Below are 21816 nucleotides of genomic sequence, written 5' to 3'. Positions count from 1 at the left end.
TTTTTTCACAAAAAAAATATTTTCTATAGATTGACAGCTTTTTTGTTGCATATTGAAATCTAGTTTTAATGTTAAGCTATTTCGTTTTAAATTGTCTGGACCATTTTAAAGTCCGAGAACAAACTGCTCTTTAAATAAATCCGTTTCAAGAATGTCTTTTGCTTAAACCTTGAGTATTAGCATGCGAAATGAGATAAGGTATGCGGTTTATTTTCAACTGAAGATTTGGAAGATTGACTCAATGTTGAAAGATTTAAATATTGACTTGGATATGATACATGTGTCTGATTATTAAATCATTTTTATGGGTGCCACACGACTAGAGTGCGATCAATTTCAGATAAATTTCAGCGACTGCAGACAGCTTTCCTAAAAATATACCTAAGATATTGGAATAAACTTGATCTCTGTACTTCTTCAATTCATCTTCTGCAAAGAATCGTCCCATTACATTCGCATTAGCTACTTCATTTGTATTAAATAGTCAGTCCTAGAGCGCAATAAAAAGCTGTGGTTTCATTTAAAATTAATGAAACTAACTGGATGAGACTAGTAAAATATGCAAATATTCAACTAGATTCATAAATTAAATATGAAGTAAGCAAAAACATAGCAATCTGATTATGACACAGCTAAATTTGCCCATGTTTTGTTCACCAACACACCGTTTGAAAAAGTTCTGAACTTATATGTGAAATAACATTCGGAAGCCTCAGGTGTGACCCTTAACACTTGTTTGACAGATAGGAATTAAACGAACAACTATAACCCCTAAATAACAACCCAAAACAAGCAAGCAAACAAACAAAAATAAAACCCCTGACCAATCTCAAAGATTCTTGTTATAGACAGACCCTATGTCTATGTCTGTCTGTCTGTCTCTGTATATTGGCACGTATTTTTCAAGCTTCAAGTATCATCAAATAAAACTCCCTCGCAAAATATAAAAATCAAACGCGAAAAATACACAACACTTCGAGGCAATTTTCAAATAAAGAATAAACTATTTTTGATGACATGTTCAAAATTTAATATTCATTATCTGAATCTCCGTCAGGCTGTATCTGTTGTAATAAAAAGACAGAAAACCTTTCTATAAAAAGGATTTGGCTTGTAATATACCCCACGTTGCAGCAAAAGACCAATTCCTCACATCTTGCAATATCTTTGCACGTGAACAGTTTCCTTTACCGTCATGGTCATTGAAGTTCAAAGACGTTAAAACCAGTTGGAAGCTTTCGCCTGTAATATAATGGAGCTTAGGTTCGATCCTCAGTAATATATTTCAGTTTATGAGCTATACTTACATGTCTTAATGATTGTGTTCGATTAAAAATCTAAAGCTGTGATGTTTGGACTATAAATCAAAATCTAGAGTTTATGTTTATAAAAAGACCTATCTACCTTTACGTGGTTACTGGTCTAACACACACACACACACACACACACACACACACACACACACACACACAAAGGGACAACGTTATCAAACTTTTAATTCCTTCTGCATTAAACTTTGGCTTGGGCTTACTGGTAAGATGTATAAGGCGTTTTACATATCTCAGATGTGATGTTATAGAACCGTGCTTCCCAATGTTAAGAAGGAGATTGTTTGGAGTTATTCCTCTTGAAAATGACCAGATATCTCGGCTTATTTGTTTCTCTATTTCAGCAAGATACTTTTGTACGAAAAGACTGAGAAAACCTGTTTGGCTCCAACGTTAGCCCATTTGCACGCTTTCGTCTCGCGCATCTGGGTTCCAAATAGGGCAAAGCTGGACCCAAACATTTTGTGTAAATGTGTTTATTCTACTTGTTTCAAAAATGTAGGATGCACACGAGTGGTATTTACAAGCTACGAATATTGGAGCGTTGTAAAATAAAGTTCTTTAATAGTACACAATGCGTCCTTGATATATGGAATATGTGACAGAGTTTGACTGCTGAACTCCTTCAGGAAATCTGTCGCGACTGCAGATTAATGCGCCGACGGGTTGTCATGAATTATGTGGATACCTCGGGTACTGGCGTGCAGATAGGTGTTTCGGTAGCGTCCGAAAACTTTTGGCAACACTTTAGAGCAGGTATGTGAAACGTTCTCCACGGCGATGGACCAGATAGCTATTTTTATAGCCACGCGGTATATTGTAAATGTAACTGGACAAAACAAGGTTGCGGGTCGTAGGCTGCATATTCCTGCTTAAGAGGCATCCGTCCAGTAACGATAGCAGTCAGGCACCGGTTACTGGAGAACCGGAGTTTTTGCATCGAAAAATAATGCTTATCAGACTCTCTTGGCAGTCCAACTAAGTCATGCGATTTTTAGTCTGCTTGCTTTCTTAAGACGATCTAGAGTTTTTTAAAAAAATTTCTCTTGAATCGGTTTCAAAAATGTAAATCCATCTTTCGTCGTGTATGACAATCTCATTCAAACATCGTTTGCGACTTTGCGAATGCATGCCCGAGTCTGTTTTTGATCAGCAATAAATAAATGTGCGATTAATCATGCACAAACTGACAGTCACTTGAAAATCAGCAAACCTTTCTGTGATTCAGACGATTAATATAAAGAACTTGTGCACTCGTAAGCACTGTCTTTACTTCACCAAAAGCCTCCTGGATTTCTTAATCAACACATTGTCACAGGTTCAGCAATTATGGAGAAATGTGAGCACAGTTTCAGATAATATCCAGCCATACACAAAAATCGCATTAGTTGCTTTTCACTGAAGGTCACTTGAAATTCAGCGAGAGCAAAGAGTTTAACTTTGACAGGTTCAACTTAACGGTGTACCACAATATGACAAGCACGACAAAATCCACTTTTACCTAAATTAAAAAAGTGATTTGCATTAATGAGTTGATTTGGAGGTATGGGCAAGAGAGCCAGAACTCTCTCTCTCTCTCTCTCTCTCTCTCTCTCTCTCTCTCTCTCTATCGTAAGGCAGAAAAGTCATTTCCAGGGCAGAGTGAAGATTAGATCTTGCTACTTCTCAGGCCTTTGACAACTTACATTTGAAATCAGGGACATAGTCAAGACAATTAGACTGGATACTTTATTTGAAAGAAATGTTTCTTTTAATAACTTCAATTGTCCACTGAGAGCATGTCCAAACACTAGTGCCAAAGGACTAAAACCGAAATTAGTCTTGAACCGATTCCCTAACAGCAAACAGCAGCAAATGAACACCCTTCTTCCAGTCTTTTCCTGTATCAAAGCAATATGACCGAATCATATTCTTCAAAGTTTTATGAAATCTTTCTAAAGCGTTTTGACTTTCAGGGTGATAATCAGAAGACAAACTGTTGGATGCCTGATCATTGCATATCTACTCCGAAAATTCCAGACATAAAAATTTTACCTTTGGTCAGACTGATAGATTTAAGAAAGACACAAAAAAAGCGTTAAAAATTCTTTATCAAAGCTTTTATTATGGTTTTAGTTTTGATATTTCTCAAAGGAATTGCCTCTGGAAATTTTGTGGACGCACAAATTATGGTCAACAGTTATTAGTTTCCTGACTTGGTCTTATGTAAGGAAAGGACACAGTCTACCATTATTCTTTTATAAAGTTCATCAACTCCAAAATAGGTTGCAGATTAACCTTATGCATCTTCTGATTGGGTTTATAACCATTTTACAAGTGTAACAAGGTCTACAATATTTAAAAGCTTCGGCTAATAAAAATGATTCACGATTTTGTGATAAGTCTTACTGACTCCTAAATGACCAGCCAAAGGAGTTTCATGTGCTAGACTAAGAGTTCCTTGTCGATATGACCGCTGAAAAAAAGAGTTTGTACTCTGAAACAAAAACGATATCTCAGGATCTTGTTCATATTCGACAATGAACGATTGTCTGTTATCACCCTGATTAGAACATAGATCATGCGTAGTTAAGATGTTCACTGTGAACAATACTTCTTGGTCGATCAATACTACGATCAAACGTGACCTCATCAAAAGACTGACCAATACATATGACTGCTAAGTGACTAATTTCCTGATCAACAAATGACTGAAAAGCTCACGCGTCTCTTAATACGTTAATAGAAACAGGCTTGGCAGAATCGCCACTAATTGATATAAAAGTTTTTGACATGAAAGGTTCATAATTCTCCATAATATAATCGAGGGACAAAATCGAGTAAGCACTCAAGTTCAGAACATTTTATGAAAGCCGGGTTAGGTTTTGATCAGGAGCAAGGGCATGCTCAGTCTATCATTATGCATTTGTTCGCTTTCTTTGTTTTTGCTTCATGTGTGCGACAACCCATCTTAAAGCAGTCAACAATCAAATGTTGTTTCATTTTGTCCTACGTAATTAATAAAAGGTACATTTTAAATTTCATTTTAATTCTTTTCATTTTTGGAAGGGGAAGAGCTATCTTTCACATTTCACGTACAAATACAAATTAACGTGCAAACGAATGAATAAGTACCCCCAGGTCTGGATAGCAAGTTGGTTGGTTAGTTGGTCGGTTGGTTGTTATGGGGTTAACGCCATTTTGTTTCAGCACACGATAATATACATGGCGGCCAGTATAATATGTGGAAGAAGAACCGTGAAAAACAACACACAAAAAAACCTACCGACGCAAGGCAAGATACTGGCAAACTTAATCACCTACCCACGCTGAGCTAGCCCGAGACTCGAACCCCCGCGGACAGATGTGAGATGTCACTAATATGTGAAAGCGAGTGCCTTATTTTACGTGTTTAGGCTCTTACAAAAGTAACAAGAAAAGAGTTAAGACAAGAAACTTTGTAAACTTTAACAAATTAATTTATTTCCTAGAAAACCAAGGTAAAAATGAGAAAAAGAACTTACGGTTTTACGAATCAAATCAAAAAATAATCCAAGAATTATCCAAGAATTTAAAAAATAGAAGTCCTAGTAATAAAAAGTCCTAATGAAACTGAGTTCGAATCCCAATGAAATCCAAAATGGAAGGCAACGAAGTATGATGTGTCAACAGTTCTTTATTGAATCACAGAAAATAATAATATTCCAGTTTGAATTCAGTGTAAATTGCGATAACTGTCCTTGTCCAAGAATTAATTTAGAACACAAGTATTTCCAGGGGAAAATAATCTCTTGGAATCCAAATATTTTGAAGAAAACAAAATAAGTAATCCAAAAACTGGTCACAACATAAAACATAAAACTCTTTAACTTCTCATGTGTTAAGGAAAGTAATGACTATTCTTTCTCAAAACATCAATAATAAATCTAGCTACGACGCAAAACGATGCCCAGATGTGGGCCAGTCCTTTGGAAAAACCTAATTGATACATGTTATTTGTCACGTACTCCAAGTATGGCCTCGATTTCACTTGAGGTTTCTTACTCTGAGAAAGAATGAAAAAAATCTCGCACTGATTTCTGAATCAAAGTCAGGAACTAGGTCAGCATTAGATACAAAGTTTCTATCATTAGTTGTTTACGAAAAGCAGTTCAAACAGAACTAAACTGAAGTTCTTGACAATATCAAATTCAGTAAATAAAGTTACATTACAATAGCATGTAATGTAATTTTAAAAAAAATAGAACTAACAAACAAACGAACAACTAAATTAAATGAAATTAAATTGAATATAAATTAAATCAAATATAAATTAATCCAATCAATTTAACACTTAGACCACTCGACTTACCGGAGCGCCGGATAGCAGATATAACATCTCTGCTGCTCCGGTTCCATTAACAGACCACGCCTAAAACTTGTTCGTTCTTGGTTTGATTATCGGTTCACAATCAAAGAAAAACTAGTGATTACGTGATTTTCATCTCTGAGGCCCATAGTTTGATTCCCGGCATAAGCGAGAACGCCATTTTTGCCATTTCTTCACATGTACATGATGAAAAATAATATCTTCTTATCACACATCTTGATGGTTATTTATTTTTCAATATCACATGATTATATCTGTCTCAAATAAAGAGACAACATTTATGAACTAGCAATGCAATTTGTCATATAGCGTTCATGTAAGTTTTTGCACTTGAATCAGTCTGTGCAGTACTGTACGCAACATTTAATTCTATTTCCTGTTGTTCGCGTTGTTTTTGTGATTAAAGATATAGATAATGCTTGCACCAATAAGTAGTTATACTTCAATCATCTTGGTGTTGTTTTTTCTGTTTACATGTTGCAACAAGTCTGCATCATTTGCTTATTCACTAAATGCGCAGAAAATTTGGAAGGTTGCCTAGGACAGAATTTTGACTTGAAAACTTTACCCTCAGAGGTCCAATTCAAGGCTATGTTCTGTTTGAAGTATTTACGATTATCGGTTTTTTTTTAACAATATCAAGTTGGGTACCGAATGACTTTCATCATAATCCTTTATTTTGAGATACAAAACTGATACAGTATGATATTGATTATTAGTAAATGTGTTTATATTGAACTTAAGGCAAAATATCCGACAACACGCATTTTGATTGGCTGGTGTTCAGCGGCTTATCAGCACACAAAAGATTACGTAGTCATGGTTGCCTGTCTGGATTGGTCAACACACTCTGACAGAGAAATCCAATATATATATATATATATATATATATATATATATATATATATATATATATATATATATATATATATATATATATATATATATATATATATATATATATATATATATATATATATATATATATATATATATATATATATATATATATATATATATATATATATATGTGTGTGTGTGTGTGTGTGTGTGTGTGTGTGTGTGTGTGTGAAGGTTCACTCTATGTCCTGTGCTTAATACATTCAATCCATTTAATTTTCAATCAGTATTGTTCAGTGATTACTTTGAATTTTGTATCAAATAACGTGTTGTGGTTTTGTGGGGCTTAAATTCATTTTTAAGGAAATGATATGCTATACATGGCAGCCAGGATATTTGGTGGGGGATTAGAACCCGGAAAGATCCATCAACCCAAGGGAAGCTTTTTCACACACCCACGTTGGTCGCGCCGAGAATCGAACACAAGCGGACAAAGGTTAGATGTGAGTGATCTGTACAGGCCAGCGCCTTATACCACTCGGTCACCCGTTTGTTTATATATTTGAAGAAACCCTGTTCTTTTATAAGCGAGCTCTTATTTCTTTGCAGAGTTTTAGCCGAGTTTACTAATAAAGCTCACGAGCAGCAAACGAAACTTGTAACAACCATCCTAGGAAAAAATTTTGAGTCATATTTCTTATTTTATTTCTGGGTAATCTCCGCCACTTAATTAAGATATCTTAATGTGTAATTTACCTAGATTAAATAATTACCTTGTCTGTCGCGATTTACATCGTCATAATCAAATTCCCACTCTAATCATGGTTCAGATTTCAAATTGGCCAATGCAAGACACTTCATTCCAACAGCATACCATTGGGGTTTTAGGCTGTTTTTGAAACCAACATAAAGTAAACGAATTATACCGACAGTCGTCTTTTAATGCAGGGAAGCTTCAGATCATCTTTATCACAAATAACTGTACGAAGTATGCAATAATTTGCCATGTAGTGGTCGTTTAGAATCAACGGCCAATATACGTTCATGCAGACCCTTCATTTCTTATTTTACTTATGCACGTTAGGGGCCCCCAAGTGGTCTAAAGCGCTCACCGTTACGGATCACTGCCATCTCACCGCTGTCTGCGTGGGTTCGAATCTCGGGTTCGGCCAATGTGGATATGTGAAAAAAAAACTTACCAGTAGCTTCTCGTGGATTGGTGGTTCTTTCTGGGATTTTCTCGGTTTCTTCCGTCGCCATATATACTGGCCGCCGTGTAGAGCCTATCATGTGCTGAAAAATGGCGTTAAACCCTACAACAACAACTTATGCACGTATCATCTATCCTAGAAGTTTCATGCTTTGGGAATCCACCTCTTTTTGAAACACACTCTACTCAACAGGTAGAAAAACGACGTCTGAAAATGTACATCTCAAGTTAGACAAAGGAAGCCACTGCTATACCCAATTCTGAACAGCGTCAAAGCCCTCACCCCTCGCAGACTTACACAGCAAATTTCTTTTTTGTTCCTTTTTTATGCTGTTGAAAACGTTATTATTTGTCATGATGAGCTGAAATGCAGATGCTAACAGCGCAATTTGTTGGGAGTCCAAACCATCCTAGGTACCAATAATGTACGGCTGGTTAATCAGTCATTTCGAAAAAGAAACATTTTTTAAAAAATGCTATAAATAATAACACATCCGCTGGGTCTCTTATGACTATAAATAGAACTTAAGATACATCATAAATGTCTATAGTCGAGTTTATATTGCTCTTCTGAACCTCATAAGGATTAAATACGGAAATATTTTTATATTTATCCGATATATAAATACTGTACTTTAAATTAAATAAGTTGTTGTTTTCCTGTACAGTATTTATGAAAAGTCAGAGTAGAAGTTTACTGTTTGGAGGGCGCGGAGGGGGCAAAGGGAACTTAACGTTTGTTCAGATCCGATATACAGCTTTTAAGATCTATCTAAGCGCAATAATGGATGCGCAGTTCAAACTTTTATAATGCAGCAAACATTAAATTATGCAGAGATATGGAGACGAAATTTGAGAAGTTCTTTTATGTTACGTGTTTAGACTCGAATAAACAGTAACAAAAGAAAGAGTGAAAACAACAAGCTTCGAAAAATTTAACATAGTTTATTTCCCTGGAAAATTGCTTTTTGCAAAAAGTGAAAAAATAAGAACTTACGGTTTTAAGAATCAAATCAAATCAAGGCCAGGAACTAGGTCAAAAATAGAAACAGTGCTTCTATTATTGGGCGTCCAGAAAAGGAGTTAGGTCAAGCTGAATTTTTCTGGAAAATATCAAATTCCTAGTAAACAAAATTACATTACACTGACATGTAAAGAAAATATTTAAAAAATTAAAACTTACAAAAATTAAATTAAATCAAATATAAATTAAATCCAATACACGTAACATTATCATCATAAAGCGAATAATTTGGATTTTTAAGTAGTTTTAAAAAAAAAAAATGTCAGTCATATCGCCACGATCTCTTTTGTGTTGCAATTTATAGTGATGTCTAGCACGGGGCATCATGCTGCAAATATGTAGCATAATGTCCCACCCAGTCCACATTATTCTACCACCAGTCCAATCAGTCCTAACACTAATCTCTTAATGCTGAGCGGCAAATGAGGCAGCTGCTGTTACCATTTATATGTCTTTGGTATGATTCGGCGGGGGTTCGAACCACCGACCTCCCGCATCCGAGGCGGTTGCTCTAACAACTTTGGCCACCGGAGCAGTCTCTTAAAAGCTCCATTTTCTTACACAATTGATATGATGCACGTCAATGAAATGTACTTAGTTGAAAGGTAGTTAACATTCCATTATAACTAAACTATTTCTCTATAAAAGTATATAAACATTGCAAACTTTAAAACCGCGGGCCTTCTTATATTAATCACAGAATTAAAATAATCTTTCTCCAAAATGTTGTCTATGCAGTTTAATATTGTTGCAATCTGATTAAAATCAGATCACCACTTCTCTACGTGAAGATTCGACAGCGACCGCTTAGAGGTCATGTTTTGGTAACACATGTTATTACAATAATCGCCAATTTTATCAGCCAATCATCTGAAGACTTATATCTATCTTAACATGTGGGAGACTGAGCATGGCTGAGGAGCATCAACGTGTACCTTACGATTTGATTCATTTTCAGATTTCTGAAAGCTGTACGTTCATTGGCTGATTCAAAGGTCACCAGAACATTGCCCATATGCAGTCGTTGTCAGATCTTCACGTAGGACAATGGAGATATGCTTTTAATCAGATTAAATATATCGTATCTTACCATCTCTGTACGCAGAACAAATACAAGTCCAATCACAGCGGTTTACTTTGACGAATCAACATATTTGTGAGATGTTCTCCATAGACTTCAATATTCTTTCCTGTGGTTGTTAAGAAGAACAAGAAAGGTTAGATGATCGAAACGATAAGATTGTTGCGTGACTACTATTTTCGTACAGAAGCGAAAACCTACATTACCTATACATATTTTATCTGATGAAGCCAAAACATAAATATTACGCATCCAAACCATAAATACTGCGCATTTTTTTTTGCGATTCAAGTCTTTGTTCAGAACGCTGACAACCTGTCAACCAACCAGCCACTATGCCAGAGTTTTGTTTTGCCTCGTTGTGAGCGTTGCAATGATATGTAATAGATTTACCAGACCTCAGATGAAACAATATCGATTCTGTCCACCTCTATCATCATGGGAATGAATTTGGTTACAAACAGATGATTGTTGATGGCTGCTTGTTGCCAACCATATAGTTAATGCTTCAGCAGTGGAACTAAATGAGACAAGACGGTAATAAACTATATATTCATTTTTGACGTATCCAGAAAGACAACAGTCATTGCGGAAAAACAACAGACGTTCCAATACAAGTCTTCACTTCAAGCCCATTGCTGCACAACGTAAGGTCAAACAGATGAGATTTTTTTTTCTTCTTCTGCCTTTTGTTTAACAAATCCTTTATAATACTTCCCTTGCGTTGGAAGGAAAGAAGGAAGACGGAAGAACAGAGTACAACTTGGAAACAAGGTTATGTACATTACTTGTGGAGAAGCTGCGTACCTTAAAGAAACGCAGGAAGAGACTAATACCCAGATTCTATCTGATGCGCATCATTCTGCAAGAATTAATCTGCAAGCAGTTTCTGTAATACGGGAAAACACTCAAGTTCTTGTGATCTGTTTACGTTTGCATGGATACATGTCCTATTTTCAGAACAGGGCAAGATTATTTGGCATCAAGAAACTGGCCAGCTTCAATGGCGAAAATTTCTGCAATACATTGATATATCTCCGGGTATTTAGATGTTGTAATATAGCCATTGTCCTTGCTGGTCGAGATAAACTTCGGAGAACTTAAACTCGTGAAGAAGGCGAACTATATATTCCAAGATGCCTTCTGCTAACTTTGACAGATTTTGGTGGTTTTACCACATGTATAGTACAATACTGAAGTTGACAAACCGCATATACGTTTCAACAACGCAATATGAAGACAAGGAACTCAGACACCGGATGTTTTGTTTCGAAAAAGTTGTCTTTCTAGTTTCCTCCTTGTAAAGACGGCCTTTTGTAAACCAGAACAATGCGGATGCTTCAGCCGATTTCGCGGATTTTATGGTAAAGAAAATGACATTGGAGTATTGTTTCACCGTAATACGACCAACAACGATAAGACATGTTTTTCGTCCTCGACATATCTCTTTGCCAGACTTGTTGTAATAAATCTTATATATTATTACATGATTAACTTTGATTTCAGAATTTTCAATCCCTGTTCCTTTACCCCAACCCCTAGACTAAAAGAATGAGAAAATCTGCTGAAGTTTCTGCATAAAACCCCCCTCTCTCTCTCTCTCTCTCTCTCTCTCTCTCTCTCTCTATATATATATATATATATATATATATATATATATATATATATATATATATATATATATATATGCATCAATTCATTTAGAGAAAATTAGATAGGGCTGATACATGCGGCGATGGATAGCCACCATTTTAGCTATTAGACACTGAACATACTTGCCCTCTCAAGTGGTACCGATAACCTAACATGGGATAATATGGAGACAAGTCATTCTTTTCAGTCCTTTTCTTTAAGCCTTAATGTTAATCAATGTACCGATAATCTAAATTTTCGCCTCTGGCACATGGGCTAATATCGCGATATGCCGCCCATTTAAGACCGTTATTTTAAGCCTGGTGGTAAATCAACAGGTGTTTTCTAAGTTGCGATTGTATAATCACCTTACACCCTCAGTACGGTCATTAATGTTCACCACCGGCTTATAACTTCGAAATTGTGATCTCAAGCAATGATCAACAGAGAGATAACGCATCTGCCTTGAAGGAACTATTTGCATATATTATAGTCTGCATGTTTCTTTGGGTATTAGCTGCAGGTAGCAAATGAAGTGACTGATCAGAACGTTAATTACAGATTGAATATTATTGATAGGGTGCCTTTTTGACATCAATATATTTGGTGATGCCACACCCATCACGCCCAACCGGCGAATTCTGAATGACTTGCAATTAATAGCCACCATTCATATGTCGTAAATGAAGCGATAGACGAACAAAAAGGAGGCCGGATAAACCTTACAACCGCTTGGTGTAGTCCTACAATGTAAGACGTATCACATGTTATTTATGTTTTAGTGATATGTCTTACTGCCGAATTAAAGGCATTGTGTAGCGTGTTCCGATGTCGGTTGACATCGGAACGAGCAGTGAAAGTTTCAGGAATATTTCACACACTTGGCAGCCCATATCGACACGCTACCACAAATTTATGTGTAATTAATATGCTTACTGTGCTGTCTTTATCCTCATGGAATCCAAGTCTGACACTAGCAAATGGGCGCATTTTCATGTTCAGTTGGCATATATTTGAATTTGTTGAAACGCGACGTTATGCCGAAGTATGTTCAAGTAGGTTCATGTGGGAGTATGTTTCTTGAAAGAAACGAAACGTTGCTTACTGTTCCAATATGCACTTATAGACATAATATATTTTTTATTCGTTTAATTAAAGAATAATACTTCAACTTAACCCGGTTTTGGCTTTCCCAGCTTCCATCATTTTGCAGCCAACTGAAATGTAGGCCAGCCAAACTTGAAAACAGGCCACCTGCTTGTATGAGTATTTGAATTTATTGAAAAAGGACAGCAGAGTAAGTAAAGTCTTGACTAATACAGTATAACTTTAATATGTAGAAAAGCGTCGATATTGGCTGCCAAGTATATTGGATATTCCTGAAAATTTTACTTTCGTTACGACGTTAGTCGACATCAAAACATGCTGCACAGCACAGTCATTTAGGCAGTAAGACCTCGACGACCAAAACATTACCATCAAGGTTGAGGTCTTACATTGTAGGACTACGCTGGTCATTTTCACTTCCCTGACTTAAGGGTAAATTGGATAAACATGAGCCGATAGGTTTTTCTTTTACTTTTTAAAATATATTTTATTATTCTTTCATTGCATTTTCAGAAGCCGGTATTATCTAATCTGGCAAATTTCACTTTCCCTATATTAACAACTGCTAAAGTTAGTGTGCTTTTTAGACTGGGTTTGGCTCATTTTTCGAGCATATGGGAGTAACCAATTTATCAGCTGTCTGCTTTAGATAATGCCTTGCTTCCATAATAACCACATATAAAGAATATTCAGTCGCAGTATATGAAAGTAGGAGAGAGATATACCAACAGTCTCTCCGTTGTGCATGTTGCCAATATAAACAACTATACCTTATACCGGTCCCTCTCTAAGAAGTACATACCGTTACTCGCTGTAGACATTTTGTCTTCGCGTCGCTGACCACGCGCATGCTACTTTATAAGGTATGTTACTCTTCAAATATTTACTTTTAAGATTAAAAGTTATTTCCCTTTAGGCTGTTGCCGACAAGAGCTAGCCAAAATGGTCAACTTAGTGAACGCAAAATTCAAGTTATTTCACTCATTAGCATGAACAAATGAATATCCAGTGTGGTGGGTGCGGTTTGGAGGAGAATTAATGCTAGAAGAATCACAAAAATAAAATTAGGCATCTATTTTCGACAGGATAATATATACTGCACTCGACTGCATGCAGAAAAACCGCGAAAAGGACATTTTCACAATTACCGGATGGCGATGATTTTCAGTAGTAGTGGTAGTAGTACTAGTGTGACCATCTATTATTATTATTATTATTATTATTACTATTATTATTATTATTATTATTATTATCATCATCACCATCGTCATCATCATCATCGTCGTAGTCGTCATCTACTCGTTTTGCAGAAGGAAAGGAAACAGTTTCACAACAACTTACAAATTTCTCTCCAAAATCATATGGCGAGAACAAAATAATACATAACATAAATGGAAGCTTAAATTTAGAATAGAACGAAAATGGAAAGAGTATGCTAGAAACAGCTCATGGGATGCTGATATCAATAGAAAGACAATGAAAGTGGCGGATTTTGGCCCAGGTTACTTTCTTGCTTAGTTGGGCATGATATATAGACACATTTATACGTGTACATTGACTATTTTTTGCATCTCTTGCAGGATATACCGTTTAGAAGTATCTCGTTAGAAAACTTCAAAAAACATTTAAAAACATCGAGGAACCCATATGATCTACTAAGGATATTTTTTGAGGACTCAAACCTGTCAGACTTTACGATAGAGACTGTGATGAAAATGAAATCAAAACATTTATACAGCTCGAAAACGAGAAGAAACTTCCCCGATTATGAATATGATGAGTACGAAGAGGGAGCCTTCGATACAGAAAGTAATTGCGCACTTTTTCTGCAACCCCCTCTCTCTCTCTCTCTCTCTCACACACATTCATTTAGTGCTTTTACTGATTTGCTTTGCAAATATATTCATTGATCATCTAAAAGTTTGTATTAAAGTTTGTATCATGTTAAAGTTTGTATCATGTTAAAGTTCGTATCATGTTAAAGTTTGTATCATGTTAAAGTTCGTTCTTTCATACTTAAGTAACACGACCAGGATTTTTTGAGCAACGTAGAGCCATATTTTATATTTTTTTGTCTCGCCTGAGAAGTGCATTGGCGACAACACACACACACACACACTAATAATAATAATAATAATAATAACAACGGTGATGTGGCTGTGGTCATACATTCTTGCATTAATTTAATGTTTCTGTAACACTAATCATGGAACTTGATGAGCACATTCATATATAGGTCAAATTAACCTATTTGTCAAGCTCTAGTAGCTACGTTCATCTCATTTAGCTTCATTTTTCTGACTGTTTAAAAAAAACTAACTTTGAGGACTAATATTTGCACCCTAAAATGAGGTCAAACAGCCTAAAATGAGGTCAAACAGCCTAATTTCGTTGCAAGCATGAACATTTTACGTGTTTACATGATGTATTTTAAAGAAATGTTGATACAACTAACAATGTGTTTTATTATTTGCATGTAAAATTAAAACCCCTATTGAGTACCAACATTACGAGATAACGTTGCTAAACCCTATCAAACATAACTAGAATGGACTCATATCAAAGGTGCGATTTAACAAAGAATCGGTATTGAAACTTTGCTGCCATTCAGTGGGCTGTTGTTTAATGGAGTAAGTACATCGGGTGTGATCCCTCCTCGTCCTCTATTTGTTAACTTTATTTAACGTCGATTGTACAAGTTTTGACAACTTTTAAGACGAACTTTCGACTGCTCACCTGCTATAATGTGGTCTTGGAGATGTGTGTGTGTGTATGTGTGTTTTGGATTTTTAACGTTTTAACAATTTTTCAGTCATATCGTTACGATGTCTGCAGTGTGGCAGTTTATAGTGATGTCTAGCACTGGGGCATCATGCCGCAGACATGTAGCATGATGTCCCACCCAGGCACATTACCCTGACACAAGGCCGACCAGTCTTAACACTAACCTCTTAATGCTGAGCGCCAAGCGAGGCAGCTGTTAGTACCATTTTTGTAAGTCTTTTGTATTGCTCGGCCGGGGATCGAACCTACGACCTCCCGCATCCGAGGCGGACGCTCTAACCACTAAGCTACTGGAGCGGTCTCTTGGAGATGGAAGAAACCAGAGAAACTGGGGTGATCTATCGATTTGGGATGGGCCACTACGTACCTTAATAATGTACTTGACTCCGAATTAAACTCAAAAATGTCATGGCCATTTAAAAGGCTGCATGTACATCTCAAGTTTTTCAAATCTAGAGAAACAATTGTTACTCGAAATTTTGAGTAAAATTATATGTCGGAGGGGCTATTAGTCTGATAGGCCGGTTGAAAATGAGCCTTAGAAAGGCTTTTGCATATAATACCCTCACTCTAGCCCCACCTCCCGGCAAATAGTCAGGCTACCAAATAAACTAAACCACCACTGGACGCTCATGATTGGCTTTTTTCAAAAGTATAGTCACTGTTAAGTACCACTGTAAGAACGATACTATCTCAGATCACCAGTCTGAGAAAAGTACCTTTTAGATACGTTAATCAGATAACCAAGATACCGCGTCATCAACGGTGGACGGATACTCAGTCCAACCTTTTGCACTCAAAGATTTGACTTTCATAAAAACATTTTCTCGTACGGTTACCTCAATACACAATTTTCACATGCGTCATCAATATTGTCAATATTTAACTCTAGAAGGTAATACACAACATTTTCCAAAAGTTTTTTCGTCCACACTTCTTGACCAGTTTACAAGTCTACAAACTTTTTCCCTTTTGTTTGTCATTAAGTTTAGGTTAAAAAGACCTGTCTTGTGTGCTCATCGTCTTTAGAAACGGTCTGTTTGGTTGTTCTTGTGTAGTGAAAAGATACAAATTGTCACTGCTATGTGTATACAGCATTAGTTTAAAAATATAAATACATGTAAATCAACATTTTTGCTTTAAGATTTCAATTTGGCGTGGAAGCACATGACCGAGATGGAGACGAACCCTGATGCCCAGTGTCGCGACCCTCGACCTGAGGTCGTGTCTGTAGTGGGTACGGGCAGCACGTTGCGGTATTACGTTCCAGACTGCACGGTCATTCACAGATGCCGGAACACTAGTGGATGCTGTGGGCCGAACATGGTTTGCGCGCCAAAAATGTTACAAGTTGTGGAGAAGCCATTTATGGTAAATATGATTACCGAGTGAGTGAGATTAGTTTAATTAGTAAATTAGCTAGTTGGACAGTCCGCCAGTCAATCAATCATTCATGTAGTCAATTCGTAATTTGTCAGCCGATAAGCCAGATATTTAGCCGGTTAATTGGTGACTAAGTCAGTTATTGCATGACACAATGGGTCAGAGAGCAAAATAGTATTATATGAATGATATAGTGCGTACAGCGTGCACTAGTGAATCATTTCTAATGAAATTGATGGAATATTAGTTCGTCACTTAATCGAATAACGTAGAGCTTAGAGTCAATTTGGTCTGTAAGTCAGTCATTCGTTAATTGGCTCCTTAATTAACCAGTTTATTAATTATTATTCACAAAACGATGCTTGCAATTTTTAGTGGAATATTGTGTTTGAAAAGTCCTTCCAGCACTGGAAACGTTTTAAACTGATTAAAACTGTTTTATGTAGCATTACAAGTTTCCGTGTGATTGGCCATAGTATAAAAACATTGATACAAGATATGTAAATAAATTATCCCACAGTATATATATCATTATTAGCAAAGGTGTTATCAAGGTATGTCCTCCATTGGTAGACCTTGTCGAACGTAAGTTTTATGCAGAAAGACTGTGACAGTTTGGTTTGAGATTAAGTTGAAGGTCACAGTTTTGAACGGTAAATGTTCAGCTAGGACCAAATCTGCATGGCCAGTTGCAGTTTTTAAAACAGGTTATTCTGCGCATTGTATCGTGGTCCACCTTTCTAATGATTTATTATCAGAAGTATTTACTTATGTCATTGATTTGTACACATTTATTTTCTGCCCTTCGGTTTAATAAGTTGGGTGGGTGTAAAATAAATAGGTGAAATAACCTCAGGAAATATTTTATTTACATTTATTAACTTCGTTCTCTTATGATCATGAAGAATATACATTCAGATTTTTGAATCGACTTCTGGTGGTCATCTTCATCCATCACTCATGTCAGTCGCTAGATGGCGCGAGTGTACTGTGGGCACCCTGGATTGGTTCTTTGATTTAGAAAGTTTTGTTTATGGGCAAACTTTGCGAAACAGGGAAGCAAAAGATCAATTTTACACATATACCATCTGGAGGAGTACTGGGTTCCATAACAATCGCTTTTATTTTGCAGGTTTTAGACATTAACAAGGACGGTGTCATGCCGCGGAACAAGCAATTTGTTGTATATGAAACCTTTGTTAACCACACAGAATGCGAGTGTAGGCCGCTTGAAGGTCTTCCAGCGTAAGTTCATAACAATTTATTAGGATTTTCAAGCACTAAATCAATGATTCCGTAACTGTTTTCCCGTGACGTAGGTAGAAAACGTTACTGGCTGCAGTAGACCATGTGACTTTGAAGTCAGCCTCTGTTCGAGTTATCGTTACAGTGATTTGTTTTCGTTGAATTTTGGCAAAAAGAAGATAACAACATTGAAAATTACATAGCTAAATTTGCTGGCTCAGGGTTTGGGTCTTAATATTTACTTTTTTTGCGAATCTCATGAGAAATGAAAACAAGAGCAGGCTTGTCTTCCAGAAAGTTGCAGATATCAAACTTGCGAAAAGCGAGAACGCTGCCAGATAACAGTTTGTAAATGATATATTAGGTAGTACCAGTCTATTTGAGGAGCCAAGGAAATTGGAACGAGCTATTAAGTGATTGGCCAAAAATAGGGATCATTTTTTTTCTGCTTCCCAATTTATTTATAATATAACTTAAATATCAAAGTTTCATCAAAAGAAAGAAATTAACACGCATGGTATTGGCCCAGATTGTATGTATTAATTTCAAAAGTAAATGCGGAACATAATTTTATTTCACCAGAGCAATGCCTATGATATACAAAATGGAAGGATTGTGTTTGAAGTATAGTTATTTGTGATTGTGTTGTTATTAATACAATATCAGTGGCATTTGAATAAGTGTTTTTTTTTTAAAGCATTATTAGCTTTCCTCTCTTCATACAATGATTCCATATCAAATTGTCACGCGTTCGACCCGTCTAAATTCGGAATTAGACTTTGTATATGCTTTGAAGGAGGTTATTTACTCAGTGTATTCATCAATAAGATCAGCGGATTTTGCTTAATACGATTCCAAGGGATAACAAAACCTTAAAATGTATCGGAATTTATTCCATTCCTTAAAATTGATTTTTTGAGGAATTGTATGATAGTAGCTTTCGTTCAGATTTATTAGACACGATGGGCGACAATTGAAGAGTAAACCAAATATTTGAAACCAATGGCAACGGACATGATATCAAACAACTGTTGAGTTTCTGCGCCAACCAGTCAGAAAAAAATCCTCACTTATATAATGTTTGGGTAATACATCAATCTCAGAGGTTGTGTACATACCAGAAATCTTTTCGACGAACATGATACACAAAGCTGTGACCTTACAAGTCGACATGAACTTTTTTCCATAGAAACATGGTGACTATCTGTTCCAAGTGGTAAAGTCATGCATCAAACAAGAAACTGCAGTGATAAAATGTGACTGCTATACATTACTCTAGTACTTAGGCTCTTAGACGTGTCCCGTTTTGAGAACTGCAAGTATATGGTCAAAGACTCTTGATTATTTACAGAGAGGCTTTATAAGTGGGTCATGATCATCTAGAAGCCCGTTCTCAAAGTCTGATACGCTGTCGTGATATACTATAAAGGAAGAATAAAGTTCTTTTTTCAGATAATCACGATTTGTCGCTCTGTAGAAATCATCTTAAAATTAAAACAAATATTTTTTCTTTTATTTTCAGATGTGATAAAAAATGCCCACGTCAGTTTACAATGTCCAGACCCCACAGTCACTGCGAATGCACTTGCTTACTTGACAATAACAACTGCTTAAAGATTTACAAAGGACTTATGCCACTTGACGAAAAGAGTCTTGAGTAAGTACAAAATTGACTATATATTTTTTATGACTACTGATCTAAACTTTATGGTTCTTTTATTTGTCGAAGTCCTTTTTCACTCTTTCAGAAATACGTTATTTTGTTTCTGCATGAACACAGCCATTATTTTTCTCTAATTATTTGGAAAAGTATAGCACATTATTTATGTACATAAATTAATACAGCCTTTTGATAAAAGAAACTCTCTCCTTCGTCTTCCCATATTTATATTTTAGCCCATAATGAAATTGTCCTCAATACAAGATTTAAATTGCAATACCCCACCCCCACCTTTAATGAAACTTCTCATCGGAAAATGTGATTCAGAAATGTGTTTCCTTTACAATTCTCCTTCTAAGAAATATGTGCCTTTATAGCCAACTTTCATCTGTATGCATGATTTAGATAATTGTTTGCGGTTTAAGAAAAATCACTTGAACGTTAAACAAATGTCTTCTTTTCAATATCCAGGTGCATTAAAAGCGGTGATTGTCTAGAGCCGCAGTGCCACACTGGGAAATTTAATGTGAGGAATGGATTCTGTCCAGTAGTTCATCCGCACGAGGAGTACAGGAAAGCATTTAGAAATAGAGGCAGACGGTAGAGGGACAAAACATCAATCGTGCATAATCGACTTGAAACTGACCTACATGCGTGCTTTATATGAAGTAATGCGAGTATTCCGCGACATCTCAACGGTGCATGTTGACATTTGATCACGTGACTGGAAGGATGACGTGATACAAAGGTCGTGCATAATTTTCAGGACCAAAGACGTTTTGCCGTCTATACTCAAAAAGGATCTACCTCTAAAACACCGAATATTTCAGTTTATTTTTATGAAGAACTATAGCATTGAAATACACGTATAAGCAGCAACATTGCAAGATACATTTTATTCAGACTTAATGCTGTAATTTTGTGTTCTTTTTCTACAGTGATGCAGAACGAAGTATGAGAACAATGATGACGATTTAGCAAGTTGAATTTTTTTAATTATTGCGTAGAATCAGCGTGATATTCATCTTGATTTTTTTCAAGATTCACATTGCAAAATTTCTCAAGAATAGCTTTGTTCAGGTGGACTCTACTTGATGTATATGTTTTCTGTACATAACCTTTGACCTTCTGTCAATGCGAAGACAGGAAAAGTAGTGGTAGATTTGAAATTTCTTGTACAGTTTAAGAAATGCTCGATGAGTCAGCCCATTACTGTACATACTGTATATTTAGAACCTCTCGTACAGGACATGGTGCTGAAATCTGATTTTCAATTTTTGTGGGAATATTGTATAAACCTGCATGTCGTACATTTCTTACGTTTATAAGGATCAGAAGTCAGTATTGCTGCGTGAAATACTCTCAAAATACGAGTCTTTGTGCTTATTTCCCTCACATTTGAATGCTGAGACAAAATGTGTGTTTCTTTTTTTAAACTTAGGCTCTGCATTTTGAAACTGTTTTTTAGAACCAAACTCAACTGCAGGCTTAAAATCAGAACATTTTGACCGTATTTAACTTATAATGTGAGACACCTTGAACTTCGGATTTTTTTGACTTGGGTCTCACTCCTTGACTATTATAAATCACTGACGTAGATTGTTCCCCCCAAGTATCCTATCTAATATTTTGATTTTGAGCAAAAGCTTGAGTTTGTCGCTGAAAAATGTCTCAAGAATACCGGGCTGTATGGTTTTTAGACCATTATGTTCCATGTTGCAAATGCCCAATTCTTTCAGGAGACCCGGATGTTTAAGACTAGGAAAGGCGAATAAAAGAAACAATCATTTTAAGGAAATGTAACTGGACAACGACGTATCTTAATGTATTTTAATTTCTTGACAATGTTGTATTTATTTTGGAAACAAATGTTGAAATAAACTGATAACATTATCTTGACTATTTACTTAGTTAATATAAAAGTTAATGAGCTAGACTCTTTTCGGTAGATGCGTATACCTCGCTCTGTATGTACCCAGATTCGGAATTTAGTTTATATTCACGACATACGAAATTTCTCAACTCAGTCTCTTCGTGCATAGAATTGCATTTATGGACTATGTGCGCAATATTAAACCATACATATACACTGTACCATAACAAAAATAGTATAACAAAGAAGCCTTATGATGAAAACCTTCTCAAATATTTCAGATTTCCATGTTGGAGAAAGA

General features: G+C 36.0%; 1 protein-coding gene across 1 annotated transcript in view; it reads left to right on the top strand.

Annotated features, from left to right (window-relative positions):
* Positions 1–21535, top strand: part of LOC149797775 (uncharacterized) — a 255380-nt gene extending 233845 nt beyond the window's left edge. The window contains exons 4-8 of the mRNA XM_089962720.1: positions 14151–14379; positions 16499–16725; positions 17870–17982; positions 19505–19639; positions 20114–21535. Coding sequence (XP_089818846.1) covers positions 14151–14379; positions 16499–16725; positions 17870–17982; positions 19505–19639; positions 20114–20246 — 837 coding nt within the window. The 3' untranslated portion in view covers positions 20247–21535. The remainder of the gene's footprint in view (positions 1–14150; positions 14380–16498; positions 16726–17869; positions 17983–19504; positions 19640–20113) is intronic.
* Positions 21536–21816: the final 281 nt, after the last annotated feature.

Source organism: Sinohyriopsis cumingii, chromosome 6 (genome assembly GCF_028554795.1).
Source record: "Sinohyriopsis cumingii isolate HCF-2022 chromosome 6, ASM2855479v2, whole genome shotgun sequence".
Lineage (NCBI taxonomy): Eukaryota > Metazoa > Mollusca > Bivalvia > Unionida > Unionidae > Sinohyriopsis > Sinohyriopsis cumingii.
Note: the sequence above shows the minus strand (reverse complement) of the source record. Positions and strands in the feature narration are given on the sequence as shown.